At 52.9% G+C, this 15,696-nt stretch overlaps 1 protein-coding gene across 1 annotated transcript in view; it reads right to left on the reverse strand.

Annotated features, from left to right (window-relative positions):
* Positions 1 to 1,265: 1,265 nt before the first annotated feature.
* Positions 1,266 to 15,696, reverse strand: part of RAMP1 (receptor activity modifying protein 1) — a 50,980-nt gene continuing 36,549 nt past the window's right edge. Inside the window, exon 3 of the mRNA XM_032636493.1 lies at positions 1,266 to 1,889. Coding sequence (XP_032492384.1) covers positions 1,634 to 1,889 — 256 coding nt within the window. The 3' untranslated portion in view covers positions 1,266 to 1,633. The remainder of the gene's footprint in view (positions 1,890 to 15,696) is intronic.

Below are 15,696 nucleotides of genomic sequence, written 5' to 3' on the forward strand. Positions count from 1 at the left end.
CGGGGTTCGGGGGTCAGGGGTCAGGGGTCGGGCGCGCCCCGCGGTGCCGAAGGGGCGGAGTCCCCGCGAATCACCGCGAGCGGCAGGACTTGCAGGAGGGAAGCAGGGGCCGCGGTTCCGAAGCGCCGCCTCCGGCAAATGCACGTGTCCCAAGTCACGGGGTGATTCCCCCGAGCCCGGCGCTGCTGTCCTTCCGCGTGCGCACCGCCGCCCTGCTGTCACGGGACGAGGCTCGTCGGGACCCGCCCCGCCCCCGGTCCCGCCCCGACCGCGGCACCCGCTGCCGGCCCCGCCTGCTCCCGGCCGCCCCTCTGCCGGCCCCTTTCCGGGAGGAGGATCTACGCCCCCTGAGGCGTCCGCGTCCTCGGGGGCAGCTGCTCTGGCGGCGAGTCCGCGCCGTGGGGAGGCCGAGGAGCCGGGCCAGCCCGCCCCGGGCTCCGGAGTACGGACGCGGGACGCCCCGAGGGATGGCCCGTCGTCGCTGCAGGGGGCTGCCCAGGGGGACGGTCGGGGCTCTCGGGCCGGCGAGGCCCAGCCCCGGGCCCGTCGCCACTGGGGCGCCTTTGCGGGGGTCCGGCCCGTTCAGCCCCAGCGCGGGTTCAGCAAATGTTGAAGAGCTCGGGGGCCGTGGCCTTGGCCCCATGTCTGGGTGGCTGTCCAGCTGGGAGGAGGGGAGGCCGACGTGGAGGGCAGTGGGCCTGAGAAGGGGCAGGTTCTGGGCCCGTGGCGCTGCAGCCAGTTGGGGGCTGTAGGGAACTCAGAGGGGGTTTCTGAGCTCAGGAGCCATCTGGGAGGGATGGTGCAGGGAGCTCCCTTTGGAGATCCAGAACCTTCTGGAAACTGGAGCTTGGGAAGCATGGTGAATGGGGCGCAGCAGCAGCCTGGATGGGTGCAGAGGAAATAGCCACTGAAACCCTGGGGGACAGAATGGAGGTGGGTGCCTGGACCGGGGTCTGGCGAGGCATCTTTGGGGAGGGGCCTCAGTAAAAACTGAGCAGACCTGGCCTCCTCCTGTCTGCCAGTCGCAGCCCATTGAGCCAGTAGTTCTAGACAGAGTGGCAGGGAAGGGGCCGGGGCCTCAGAATCCCGGGGAGCAGCTTCAGCGCACGCACAGCGCTCAGCCCCCATGGGGCCTCCCCATCATCGTCCCCCATATAGGTACCTGTGAGGGCGCCTCCTGTCAGAGAAAGACAAAATCCAAAGGGGCTAGAGTTTCTCCCATCCTTCTACTCCCGAGGGTCCACATCCAGAAAGAATGACGCTTCCCAAATTCAAGGACATCCTTTATCACAAACTACTTATCCATGATCAAGCCAGGGGGTGGTTCATAAACACCTTGGGAGACAGCTCAGAACCCTCCGCGGAAACACTGACAGCTATGCTCTGCTCCCTCCCAGCACCTGGGCTGCCCTTCCTAGAGTGGCTTCTAGGTCAATGCCTGTGCCGTGACCACGCCGGAATCCTGCTGTGAGCTCTTCTTGGGTAGAAGAAGAGGGGACCGGGGGTCTGCTCTGCCACTGAAGTCCCAGAAGCCTTGGCCAGGCTCGACCCCCACGCCCACACTCTGGCCTGCCCGGCAGCCTCCATGAGCGACAGCCCTCCCCCTCCCCTGCTGGGCACGGGAGCCCCCAGCCTACACGATGCCCTCCAGGCGCCTGCTCCTCCAGACCACCAGTGCCGTCACGAGCAGGGTCACCAGGATGGGCACCACGATGAAGGGGCAGAGGACACTGCTGGGCGGGTCCTGCAAGGCCCTGCCTGAGACGGGGCAGTCTCTGAAGTAGTGCTGGTGGACGGAGAGGAAGAACCTGTCCACCGCCGCGTTGGGCCAGAAGCAGTCCAGCTTCTGCGCCACGTGCCTGGTGCAGTCCGAGAGCTCTTCGTAGCTCCTGCAGATGGAGAAGCAGGTCGTCAGTCCCTGGTGGGCAGGGGATCAAGGTGGGACTCCAGCCAGGGGCTCCCCACCTCACTCCCCACTGGGGCGAGCTCCCCCAAGGTCCAAGCCCTGAGGTGGTGGCCCTGGCTTGAGAGACACAGGTCCTGCGCGGGTCCTGTGCCGGCTCCCTAGATGTCCTGCATGTGCTCACACCCCAGAAGGCAAGCTGGGGCTAAGGGATTCCAGGAGCTGGGATGCCACACCAAGGGCAAACGAGAAGATGGACCAGCCAGGCGTCTTCAGAAGGCAGCCTGGGACAGCGAGCCCTCAGGTGTGGGCAGATGTGCAGCCTCTTGAGCCCCTTGCTGTCTGCATCACCCCAAGCAGACGCCCTCCAGCCTGAAGGGCCCCCCAGGTGTCCACAGGACTCACTGTGAGGCCTCCCAGGCCTACCCTGACCTCCCACCCCCCCCCCCCCATCTTCCCACACTTGCTGAGGAGTTTCCCACAGCACTGTCACCCTTCACTGTAGCGGGTTACAGATTTATTTTGCTTATTGAGTGTAAGCACCATGAGGTCAGGGATTTTGTCTATTTTGTTCACCTCTGTAATCCCAGTACCTAGAAGAGTACCTGGCACATGGCAAGAACCAGTAAATTTTTTATTAAAAAATTGTGGTAAAATATAAAGAACATAAAAGTTACCATTTCAACCATTTTTACCTGTACAGTCCAGTGGCATTAAGTACTATTCCATTGTCGTGCAACCATCACCACCATCCATCTCCAGAACTGTTTCATTCCCAAACAGAAACTCTGTCCCCATTGAACACTCACCCCCATTTCTCCCTCCAGTCCCTGGTAATTCCCATCTGCCTTCTGTCTCTATGAAATCTGACTACTCCAGGCACCTCATATAAGTTGGCTCTACAATATTTGTCCTTTTGTGATTGGCTTATTTCACTGAACATAATGTCCTCCAGGTTCATCCATGTTGTAGCCTGGGTCAGAATTTCCTTTTTTTAAGGCTGAATAATATTCCATCACTCGTACATACTTTATTTTGTTTATCCATTCATTGACGGACATTCAGGTTGCTTCCATGTTTTAGCTATTGTGACAAATGCTGCTGCTATGAACATGGGTGTGCAATTATTTACTCGAGTCTCAGCTTTCAATTTTTTTGGCTGTATATCCAGAAGTGGAATTGCTGGATTATATCATAAGTCTGTGTTTAATTTTTTGAGTAAATTGTTTTTTTATTTAATTTTATTTATTTATTTTTTAAAAACTTATTTATTTATTTTTGGCTGCATTGGGTCTTCGTTGCCGCGTGCGGGCTTTCTCTAGTTGCGGCGAGTGGGGACTACTCTGTTGCGGTGCGCGGGCATCTCATTGCAGTGGCTTCTCTTGTTGCAGAGCACGGGCTATAGGCACACGGGCTTCAGTAGTTGCGGCATGTGGGCTCAGCAGTTGTGGCTTGCGGGCTCTAGGTGCGTAGGCTTAGTAGTTGTGGCACGTGGTCTCAGTATTCGTGGTGCACGGGCTTAGTGCTCCACAGCAATGTGGGATCTTTCCAGACCAGGGCTCGAATCCGTGTCCCCGGCATTGACAGGCGGATTCTTAACCACTGCACCACCAAGGAAGCCCGTTTTTTAAGAAATGAAGATTCAGTGTTGGGGGAAATTAAAATGTATTCAGTAGTTTCCAGAAAGAGTCACTTCTGCTCAGGATGGAGAAAGCAACACAGTGTTGATCCCATATGAACAGCAAAAAAAGCTGAAGAAACTACAAAATCATACATTTTCTTGAGTCCATCAGAGAGCTGAGACTGCAAGGCAGCAAAGTAACCTGAGTTTCAAGGAGGAGAAAGACGCAGCTGCTGTACCAGCTACATAATAGCTGAACTGCCCAGGGTTTAGCGTGGGCTGGAGGGTCATTCTGGAATTTCTGGGGCCCCAGATGCCGTGAGCGGGGTTCCACGACCATCTGATCTTTCCCATGAGGCTCCAGGGGGTGCTCGTGAGAAAGGTTAGGGACAGGCAGGGGATCGGCTGCTGTTTGGGGCCAGGCACAAACACCACACATTTCCCAAACCCTTCTCACAGAAGCAGCAACAGGCTTGGGCCCCTGGGGGATGAGCAGCTGATCTTGATGATCAGTGGCTTCAGCTGAACGGGCCTGAAGCCCTTCCTACTTCCCCAGACCCTTCTCTCCAGGAAGCAGAGCCTTGAGTTGAGGGAGGGACGGCACAGCCTGTTAGCTCCAGGGCACAAGAAGGCACACCGTGCCTAGGAGAAGGATGGGTAAAAGACTCTTTTCCCTTGGGAGAGCAGCAGGAAGCCATCCTGGACCTAGGAGCCTGCAAGATACCAAACTGAGGTCTCTTTCCACTGGGGGAGTGGCAGGAATCTCCCACCAAGACCCCACAGATACAGGGCAGAGTCTGGCTGCCACGGGGAGGAGAAGCAGGAATCCTGAGGTCGAGGGCACGGTGGCTTTCTAAGCGGAAGCTGGACCAGGAGGGAGGGAACCTGGTATAAACAAGCAACAGGGCTTCCCTGGTGGCGCAGTGGTTGAGAGTCTGCCTGCCGATGCGGGGGACGTGGGTTTGTGCCCCGGTCCGGGAGGATCCCACATGCCGCGGAGTGGCTGGGCCCGTGAGCCATGGCTGCTGAGCCTGCGCGTCCGGAGCCTGTGCTCCGCAGCGGGAGAGGCCACAACAGTGAGAGGCCCGAGTACCGCAAAACAAACAAACAAACAAAACAAAACAAAACAAAAAGACAAGCAACAGCAATCTGCCACAGGGAGGTGGAGAGAGACCCACTCTGTGGCACAGGCATGCAGGGTGGGACACACCACATGAAGGAAAATTCTCTAGCCCCACCCTGAGCACAAGGCAGTGGTAACCCATTGCCAGAGGTATTTGAGGCCTGTGGCGCTCTGAAGGAAACCACAGCAACAACAAATCCCAAACCCAGCTCAACTCCTCACAAGATTGACTTAAATCCCACACTAACAGCCTGACACAAGAGGCTTACTCATTTCCAGATGTAAATACTATTTATCTCAATCTCTTCTGTTCTACACATGCAAGTTCAACATTCAATAAAACATTAGGGGCTTCCCTGGTGATGCAGTGGTTAAGAATCCGCCTGCCGGTGCAGGGGACACGGGTTCAAGCCCTAGTCTGGGAAGATCCCACATGCCATGGAGCAACTGGGACCATGCACTACAGCTACTGAGCCTGCACTCTGGAGCCTGCAAGCCACAACTACTGAGCCCGTGTGCCACAGCTACTGAAGCCTGCACACCTAGAGCCTGTGCTCTGCAACAAGAGAAGCCACCGCAGTGAGAAGCCCACGCACCGCAACGAAGAGTAGCCCCCGCTCGCCGCAACTAGAGAAAGCCTGCATGCAGCAGTGAAGACCCAATGCAGCCAAAAATAAATAAATTAAATAAACTAAATAAATAAAAAAATAAAACATTGGGACCCATTGTCAAAAGATAAAGCAATTCAGAGATGACCCAGATATGGTAACTATCGTACAGGGACTTAAAAAATATTAATATGATAAAGGGACTGGTTGAGAAGGTAGAAAATATGCATGAACAGATAGAGAATTTCAGCAGAGAGATGGAAACTGTAAGGAAGTTAAAGAGAAATGCTGGAGGGTGCGGGGGAACCCCCCAGTATCAGAGAGTCCATCTTTGATGAGCTCGTCATCAGACTTGACATCTGAGGAGAGAATTAGTGAATGTGAAGGTGATCAGTAGAATTACCCAAACTGAAACAAAAAGAAAAACATAGAGCATCCAAGAGCTGTGGTAAATTAACAGCACTGTCAATGATGTCAACTCCAGCTTGTAATTTGAGTTCCGAAAGGAGAAGGAATTGGGCAGAAGAAATATTTAAGAGATAATAGCTGAGAATTTTCCAAAAATAATGAGATGAAAAATCACAAATCCAAGAAGGCCAGAGAACCCCCCCCCCACCAAAAAAAAACAGGATAAAAAACAAAGCAACAGCAACAACAAACAAACAGCCACCTAGATATTAAAGTCAAACTGCTGAAAAACAAAGATGATGAAAAAAATCCAAGAAAAAAGTCTTGGAGTCACTCAGGAAGAAAGACACTTACACAGGAATGGGTGATGTGAACTACAGCAGACTTCTTACTGAGACTATGCAAGCTGGAAGACAATGTGTGGCATTTTTCAAGTACTAGGGGGTAGGGCCCCAACCCCCTGTCTGCCCAGAATCCTCTACTCAGCAAAAACATCTTTCAAATATGAGCTTGCAATAAAGAGCTTTTCAGAAAAAATGCTCATAGAATTCATTGCCACCCGACCTGTGCTTCATGAAATGTGAAAGAAAGTTCTTCAGTCAAAGGAATGTAACAGAAGGAATTCTGGACCCATACAAAGAAATGAGGAGCTCCCTAAACAGGAAAAATGAAGATATATAAAATATACTTTTCCTTATTTTATCCAGGAAGTGAGTACATGGAACAGAAGCCATAAGTTAACATCGAGGAACTGCTCAGAGAGGTATTGAAAGGCTGTTGAAAGGAAAAGTTTGGGGCCTCTCCAGCACCCAAGCACCCCTCTACTCCAGCACCTACCATACGGTCTCTCAATCGCTAGGTCGCTGTTTTTTCTGCCCTGGCTGCCCTCTGGGTCATGACCCCAAGTGCACAGGGCACACAGGGCTTCCCTCAGTCCATGTGAGCAGCTAAGTGGATGGGGCACAACGGGGGAGAGAGTGGGCAGAGGCAGTGGAGGGTGTGCAGGACCCGTGCCCACAGGGGTGCGTGGTTCTTCTAAGTGAACGAGGACTCGTGTTCCAAGTAGAAAACAGAAGTGGAAAAAGCCATGGGAAGTCAGGACAGACTGGGTCTCATTGTGAAAAAAATGAATTAGCACACATCAAGGGCCTGGCACAAGGTAAGTGCAAGTGTGTCAGGTATTACTAAAAACCAAAATCCAGACTTTTGAGCTGGCCGTCCATCAACCACAGGGCTGCATGTTACAAACACTAGCTTGAATGGTCATCTTTTTCCCCACCTCAGGCCCACTGAGTCAACGTGTAGTTTTAGGTGTTCTGCAGACGCAGTGACACACAGTCAGTCCTGAATGTTGTTCCCTACGCTCTGCCTGAGGAGTGAAGCTGGGATGTCCCTAGAAGGAGGTGTTGCCACCTCCGGGCTGGCCAGCCAGGATGGGAAGGACCCCCTGACCCAGGGACCTGTGACACCAGGGACCCCACGCTGAGGCCACGCTGAGTCTGAGCCTGTGGTGGGCTATTCTGGGACGAGGCACTCTCTCCTTGAAATACCCTTCCAGCCTGCAAAGCCATCCCCGTCTAAAAATATCCCTAATGGGCAGTCGGCTGCCCACTTCATCCTGTTTATTTATACCGAAGTAACAGCTGAAACTTTCAATAAATATTGCGAGCCCTGTCAGCAAGGCTGTGATAAAAGAATTTCCTCCAGAGTACAGACATTCTTCTGTTCAAAAGAACATTGTACTGACTGAAGGGGCCAAAATAATCATGAAAAAATATGCTTGCTTTCAACCTCTATTTTCAGTTCTCATGTAATGGAATGATATCCTTTTTCTTGGCCAGGACTTTCTATTGTGGGCCCCTAAGTGAACTTTGCTTGGAATGTTCCCGAACACTGTGGTGGGAGTAGTTTCCAATATATCTGGGTCCCAAGTCAAGGCTTCTGGTACCATGCTTCACGGTTGTTTGACAGGAAGGTGCCCACTGATGCCCACAGGGGAGTCGTCTGCTCTGGGGACACCAACTAGCCCTGTCTGGCCCCGACGTGGAGTATGTGACTCTGGGCCCTGGTGCCCCACAGAACTGGGTTCAAATCCAGCTCCACCTCTTATGCTGAGTGATCCCAAGGGCCGCATCTCACCCATCCAAACCTTGTTTTCTTTATTCTCTTTAACCCTCACAGGGTTACTGGGCAGATCAAGTTAAACAAGGTCAAGGGCCTGATGTATAACAGGTGCCCCGTAAGTGGACAGCTTCCTGACAACTGGTGTGTGGCCCCTTAAGGGTCCATTTCTTATTCCATAAACTCGAGTAAACGTTGACCAGGCAATGTGTGTCTAAGCCCTCAGAATATCTGAGGAGGAACCACTATTTTGGTTCACTCTCTCTGGACCAGTATTTGCTTCCATCAACTCAGGACAATTCACAACCTGGTGGCTTCCAGCAGCTTTAAATACCTGCTGGGAGGAGGGGAGGTGGCACCCTCGGCACCCTGGCAGCCGGGGCAGGTGAAGGTGAACAGGGCCCATTTGAAGCCGGCCTGGGGAGCCTGACTGAAAAGCAGGTGAAAAAAAGGTCTAACCTCACTTTTAAGGAAAAAAAGAAGCAAACATCCAAATAGAATCCATTTTCAAACGGAGAATATACTCAGGACTTCCCTGGTGGTCTATCGGGTAAGACTCTGCACTCCCGATGCAGGGGGCCCAGGTTCCATCCCTGGTCTGGGAAATGGACCTCGCACGCATGCCACAACTAAGAGTGCGCACGTCGCAACTAAGACCCGGCATAGCCAAAATAAATAAATAAATATAATAACAACAACAATAATAATAAAAGAACAAGGTAATTCAAAAAATGAGAATACTCAGTGCTGGTGAAGGTATAGAAATGAGGCAGGTGCTTGCATCATTGCTAGTAGAAGAAAAACTGGTAAATTTTTTCCGAAAAGCAGTTTGGCAATTATGTGTCGAGAACTTCAAAATCACAGACAGCCTTTGAGCCAGTAACTCTATTTCTGGGAATTATCCTAAGTCGATCACATGAAATGTAGACAAAAATAATGTTAAGAAAATGAACATTACAGATTTGTAATTATGAAAAAGAGCAAACAATAGGACAGTGATGAAGAAATTGCTTATGAGAGCCTCGGCTATGTAGCTATTAAAATGATATTTGGGAGGAGGAAAATATTTATGTTACAATGTTGAACAAAAGAAAAAGCAGTTGAGACCACATTATACAATGTGCTTTCAGCATAAAATGGTCCATGTAGGAGGGGAAGACCTCAGAATGTTAGGAGGAGTTGTCACCACTAGAGGGCAGTGATATGAAGGACTTTTATTCTCCTATCTCCGCTTTCGGGGGCATTTTCCAAGTTTTCCGCAGTGAGCATACATTATTTTTATAATTATATTTTTAGACAGCTCACTGAGGAAAAGGCCTGCAGAAAACTGGACATCGAGGTCCCTGAATCTGCAGCCGTGGGGCGCACATTTCCTCGTGTCTGGGGCAGCGGGGTGCCTTCGGCGCAGGGGACTCGTGTGCTGTTCTAACTCCCCAGCAGCTGGGAGGACTGGGTGGGAGACAGGCTGAGAGGGGCTTGCTGGGGGCCGCAGCCCCGGCTGCCTGGGGGGTTGCACCTTGCTGGAGGCGTGGCTCCTCCACGTCTGGCGCCGCCCAGGGCTCAGAGGGCTGCGGTGGCCCCTGCCCGCCTCCCCGGCCTGGGGAGCCCAGTCCTGCAGACCCCGGCCCTGCTGAGCCGGCAGCCAGCGCGCGGCCTTTCTTCCCTCCACCCACCTACCTCTGCTCGAGTTGCGTGGCGTAAACCCCGTCCCAGGCAGGGCAGCGTCCCCACCGCGGTGACACCCTCTCTCCCACCCTCTGCTTCCAGCACAAGGGGTTCTCCCCTGGCCACTCCAGTGGAAGGAGCTCTGGGACACCCCGCCTAGGGGACACCTGGCTGGCAGCCCTGCTCCAGGCGGCAGTGCTGGGGGCTGGGCCCCTCCGTGCGACATAATGCGTTAGTTCGGTGGCTCAGCCGCCAGCGGGCCCTCGCACACCTTCAAGGCTGCAGAGCTCCGGATGTCCGCTCACTCCCCAAATGTCCCCAGGGCCTGGGCGGGCCGGCGGCTTCGCTCCATCACTCGCCTCCTCCAGGGTCTGGGTTGCCTCCGGGGTGGAACGGACCTCCCTGCCGTCCCCGCACGGATGCTGCGGGGATTAGACGCCCGGTCCCGCGGGGCGTCCGGACCTGGGGGCAGGGAGGGCCCTGAGGGTAGGTGGGGGGGGGGACGCAGGGGTGGGCTCCGAGGGCAGGACCCCCTTTCGCACCCATCCCCGCCGGCTCCCCGTCCCAGGCGCCCAAGGACACTCGGCTCCCAGGAGTGGCCCGGCCTCCCGGCCTCCTTGCAGGAAGGGCGAGGCTACCAGATGGCGCCCCCTTCCCAGGGACCTCCGCTCCTTGGTCCCTCCTCCCCGATCCCTCTCCTAGGGACCCTCCCTCCTCCGCCTCACCTCGCCCCTCGCCGTCAGCACCCCGCTCGCTGCCTCCCTCGCCCCTGGCTCTCGAGGCTTCTCCCTCATCAGCAGCCCGGCGCATCTGCCTCCGCTCTTCCTGCCAGGTGAGGGGCCTTGGCGCTCTGCAGCCCTCGCTCCTTCCCTCCTCCGCCGGCGCCCAGACTGCAACATCCGACACCCGTGACATCCCCACCCCCATCTGAAGCCTTGGTCCAGTGCACAACGGGCGTCCACACCTGACTCCCGGGATGCCCCCCACCCCAGCCCCATCTCTCATGCCTGGGAAGCCTTGCTCCCTCTGAGTTGCCATGGATCCCCCCATTTCCGGGGGTCCCCTCCCCTCCTCCAGCCCTGTCACTGTGACCAGGAGTAGGGCAGAGTGACTAGCCTTGGTGGGTTATTACAACCACATTTCTAATACCAGCTTCCACTTCTCTGCACTGAGCATGGGCTGGGGCCTGGGCATCTCTGCTCCCCTTCTCCTCCCCCAACCCAGCTTAGTCAGGGCAGCCATCAACCGCCTCCCCTGCTTTCCTCCTCTCTGAAGCCCTGGGCTCCATTCACCATTGGCCCTTGGGGCCACAGCCCTGGCCTCTGCCTTCCGCCTCCCCCAGCCCACTGTCCACACAGACTCACCCTTGCTTCAGGCCTTCAATGCTCCCTGCTGCACCAGTGCTGGATTCAAAAGCCCTCATGTGGCCCCACCTCTCCACTCTCAACTGTACCCTCTCCCTTTCACTGGCCGCCCTGGCTGATACTTCTGCCTCAGGACCTTTGCGCAAGCTGCACTTTCTACTTGTAAGGCTCTTCACCCCATCTTTAAAGGTCGACATCTGTGTATCCCTCAAACGTCACCTCCTCAAACAGGTGCTTTCTTATGCTTCAGCCTCACTTGGATCCCCGGCAAAGTGGGGTTCCCATCATAGTTGTGTCTTACTCTGTACCTGTGCTTTCACTCTCGATTATTCACTGACTGTTGGTCTCGACAACTTGACCGCAAACTCCATGAGGGCAGAGAGAGTGTGGGGAAAAGAAGTCCCACTCATCCTGTTCCCAGCAGTCATCTCAAAGGCAAGAGAAACAAAGGCAGAAGGGACAGAATGAGACAGATCTGCCGGGAGATGTGAGTAGGACAGCAGGAGTGGCGGTCTTAGCAAACAGCACATTCCAGCGCAAAAGACAGTAAACGGGAAGAGGGGGCGTTTCACACTGAGAAGAGCGTTTTCGTAGCTTCATAGGACGCAGACAGCCTACCGCTGTGAGTAATCGCGACGGACTCAACAAAATCTTCAGGTTAGGTGAATAGAAACTAGAATAAAAATGAAAACTAGGGCTTCCCTGGTGGCGCAGTGGTTGAGAGTCCGCCTGCCGATGCAGGGGACGCGGGTTCGTGCCCCGGTCCGGGAAGATCCCACGTACTGCGGAGTGGCTGGGCCCACGAGCCATGGCCCGCTGAGCCTGCGCATCCTGAGCCTGTGCTCCGCAACGGGAGAGGCCACAGCAGTGAGAAGGCCCGCGTACCGCAAATAAATAAATAAATAAATAAATAAATAAATAAATAAATAAATAAAAAAATGAAAACTAAAGTTAATAAGCCTGACTCAGTGACTATATGAGGAAGTTTCTATCCTACAGAGAATCAACAATCTTTTCAAAAGTCCCTGGATCCTATTTAGGCTCAAAGAAAAACTTGACAAATTCTCAAAGTGGAGATTTTAAGTCAGTATTCTTTGACTATAATATTAGAAACTAGAAATTAGTAAGAAAAGGATAAATTAAAAAAAATGGAATCCCTAGAAACGGAAGATCACTCATGTAATTTTAGGGTCAAACAAAGATTTAAAAATTCAATGATAGGCTGTTAAAAAAAACTAATGGCAATACTGCATGTGAAAATCAGTGAAATACAGGCAAAACTGAATTCTGAGAAAAATCTGCAGCCGTACATTGTCTTATTACCAACCAAAAATAAATGAAGAATCCAAATCAGGACATTTTAAAAAAGAAGCACAACATAAATCTAGGCAAAGGGCAAATAATTTAAATGCATTAATAATTATTAAAAACTAATATTTATTGATATTTTAAAAAACATAAAAATGAAAAAGTAAATTCAACAGTTGATTCTTTAGAAAAATAGCTACAACGAAATCACATTTCTGGATAGTCTAATCCAAAAAAAAAGCAGAGAAAACACCCCTGTACAAAACCTCAGATAAAAGATTAGAACAAGTATGAGATTAACGTACAAAACATGTATGTTAAAAATCGGAAAATCCTTGAGGAATTGGGATGCTTTTTGGGGAGACAAATTATCAAATCTTGATTTAAAAAGTAGAAAACCTGAGAAGAAAAAACAGAAAAAGTTGTTAAAGAATTACTTTCACAAAAGGTGCTAGGCCCGGGTAGTTCTTTCGAATTCCTAAGATCACATCTAGGGGCAGGACAGGAATAAAGACCCAGATGTAGAGGATGGACTTGAGGACACAGGGAGGGAGAAGGGTAAGCTGGGACGAAGTGAGAGAGTGGCATGGACATATATATACTACCAAATGTAAAATAGACAGCTAGTGGGAAGCAGCCACATAGCACAGGGAGATCAGCTCGATGCTTTGTGACCACCTAGAGGGGTGGGATAGGGAGGGTGGGAGGGAGACGCAAGAGGGAGGAGATATGGGGACATATGTATATGTATAGCTGATTCACTTTGTTATAAAGCAGAAACTAACACACCATTGTAAAGCAATTATACCCCAATAAAGATGTTTAAAAAAAAAAAAAAAATTCTTAAGATCACAGAAAAAGATGTCAAGCTTCCCAGTTCTTTGAAAAAGTTAACAAAACCCTGATCTCAAACCTCTTAAGATGACCTGCCCACGTGCCTCAGAACACTCATGAACAAGTAACAGATGTTCACTTCCACTTATAAATAGACATAGAAGTCCTATTTAAACAGCTAGAAATTTTAAGCTAGCCATATACAATAGAATAAAATAGGTTTATTTCAGGAATGCTTTAATGCTATTATGATAAAATCACACTTCGATTTGTCAAAGGAAAATAACATATAATCATTTCAATACACGTTGAGAAGGCATTTGATAAAACTGAACATTCGTTTCTGATTTTAAAAAACCCCAACCTTGTAAAGCACCAAGAAGTTCTTCTTAATGTGATTAAAAAAAATCTCTCTCAAGCCAGTAGCAAACACCACATTTGCCACTGAGGCATTTTCATTACAGTCAGGAATCCATTTATTTGATTTTTAGGCGGCCAGGTCTGTCTTCTCCCTTGTGGTTTCCACCTTTGGTGTCAGGGCTCCCAGCCAAGGCTTCATAGTCACCGCAGAGCCCTTCCAAAGCGGGGAGGGGCTGCCCACGCATCGGGCTACTTCCTCTGGTGACAGAAAGCCACAGAGGGGCCTGGCCTATGTTAGGCTCGGAGCGAGCCTGCCCGCCAGCTCATCTCTGCAAAGGGCCTCTGACCACAGACAGGAGGGCCGAGTGGCCTTCAGGGTGGGTAACCAAGCCCACGTGGGGTACTTTTCCCACAACCTACGGTGGGCACACGGGAGCTGCCTGGAGGCAGTGCAGGACAGGGCATCTTTTGTTTTTCTTGACGCTGCAGGGAGCATATAAGGAAGTCCTGTTAATGGTTTGATTCAAAACATTTCACTTCCAACCCTGGTGTCTTCTGGGAATGCGTGCTGGGCCGGCAGGACCCAAGCCGGCGGTGCACCTGGAGCCCACCCGCACCTCCGGGACTTGCAGTGGGGGTCTGTACAACGAAGCCCTTCCTAAACCAGGCAGATCAGAGAGGTCCCATCAAGCTGGGAAAGTCCAACGACACCAAGTGACGGGAGTCGTCATGCATTTCTGCCGGCCCAGGGCTGACCTACAGGACACCTCACCAGGAACGTTTTGAAATCAGTGTGAGCACAGCGTGCAAACTCACACTTGCAGAGGAATGTTTCCAAGGTTCTGACTATGTTGTAGAACAGAGACTCCTGGCATCTGGGCCACCCCGTTTTCCCTGGGAGCACTGGGAATTGCCAGGAATGACAGCATTGGTGAGCCCGCGCTAGGAGGTGTCCACTAAGACTCTCGGATCAGTAAATGAACAGAACAACACTACAGGCTTCATACAAAGCCTGCTGAATGGAGGAGGTAAATCCCATCTCCCATCTTCGTGACCAGCTCCCTGGCTAAACTGTACCACCCCGACTGCGGGCACTTGCTGAGCGAGGTGGACGGACGCCATCCTCTCGGAAAATGAACGATACGAATAAAGCGGAGAATAAAGAACCTTGGAGGGGGGTTTCCAAGGCAAGAAGAGGAAGACAAATGGAAAAGGGCTGGTTTTTTCCCTGCTGGGTAGGAGACAACAATCCCTCCGGAAACACTCCCAGCCCATCTGGAGGTACCATCAGTGGAACAATGGTGGAAGCAAGGTGGTCGGGGAAGACGGTGGGACCCCACTGTTGAACAAGCTCTCTTTGGCCACATCCTCGCCATGTCCCCTCCCACCCCGGGCCTTTGGCCTCACCCCTTCTGTCTTTCGCTCTTTCAGGCTCTCTTCTCCTGGCCTGGAGCCAGCCTGGCTGTCCCACCCCTGAGACGTTCCACCAAGGAAAATGTGTCAGTGGAGTTTGGGAGATGCTGCACAGAGGGGTTCCCCCTCACACAGTACAGACGGCCCTGAGGGGCTTCGGGAACCCAGGGCTCCCAAAGGCACTTCACCTCAGTCCTCGATTCCCCTAGAACCGAGTCCTTCTCCACCTGCCCCCCCCGGACCCCCCCACCCTGCGGACACGGAGGAGTCCAAGCCTGTCTCCTCTCTCACGGTCTTGTTTCTGGCTGCTTCTCAGGGCCCACTTAGGAATGACCTGCTCCCTGACTCTCAGGCCGGAAGGGATTTCACGCCTCCTCTTCCGGAGGGGTGTGGTTCTCCCAGCCCTGCTTCTACAGCAGGGAGGCAGGAGAGTCCTCTCGCCGCTGCCCCGGTCCTCCCACCCCCGCCTGCGGACGCCCCGTCCTCCAACCTCCAACCCAGTACTTTGGGGATACACCTCCTGAACGCCACCTCTGCGCCCCGCGCCCCCCTCCCCGTATCTCGCCCATCCCTCTGCTCCTGCTGCAGCTGCCCACTTGCTGTCCGTCCTCCCCGGACTGAGACCTCAGGGAGGGCAGAGCTCAGCTCCCTGCCGTACTCCGGGCCCCGGGACAGGCGCACCGTAAGGCTCAGTGCACGATGGTCAACGGATGATGTTGACCAACGATGCAACACCAGGAGCCACTCGGAGCCCTTGTTCCCCCGAGCCTGGGCTGGGAGGGAGGGGGTGTTGGGGGTCACCATCCCTTCCAGCCTGGGCTGCCCTGGGGCCCCAATGTGCGCAGAGGAGCCCTGGGGGCATCTGGGGTTCCTGCCTGGATATGGGGTCTGCCGTGGGGAGTCCAAGGCCCCCAGAACACACACACCTCTCTGAAGCACAGGCTGCAGCCCCTACATTAGAGCTGTCA

The sequence above is a fragment of the Phocoena sinus genome, chromosome 7 (assembly GCF_008692025.1).
Source record: "Phocoena sinus isolate mPhoSin1 chromosome 7, mPhoSin1.pri, whole genome shotgun sequence".
Lineage (NCBI taxonomy): Eukaryota > Metazoa > Chordata > Mammalia > Artiodactyla > Phocoenidae > Phocoena > Phocoena sinus.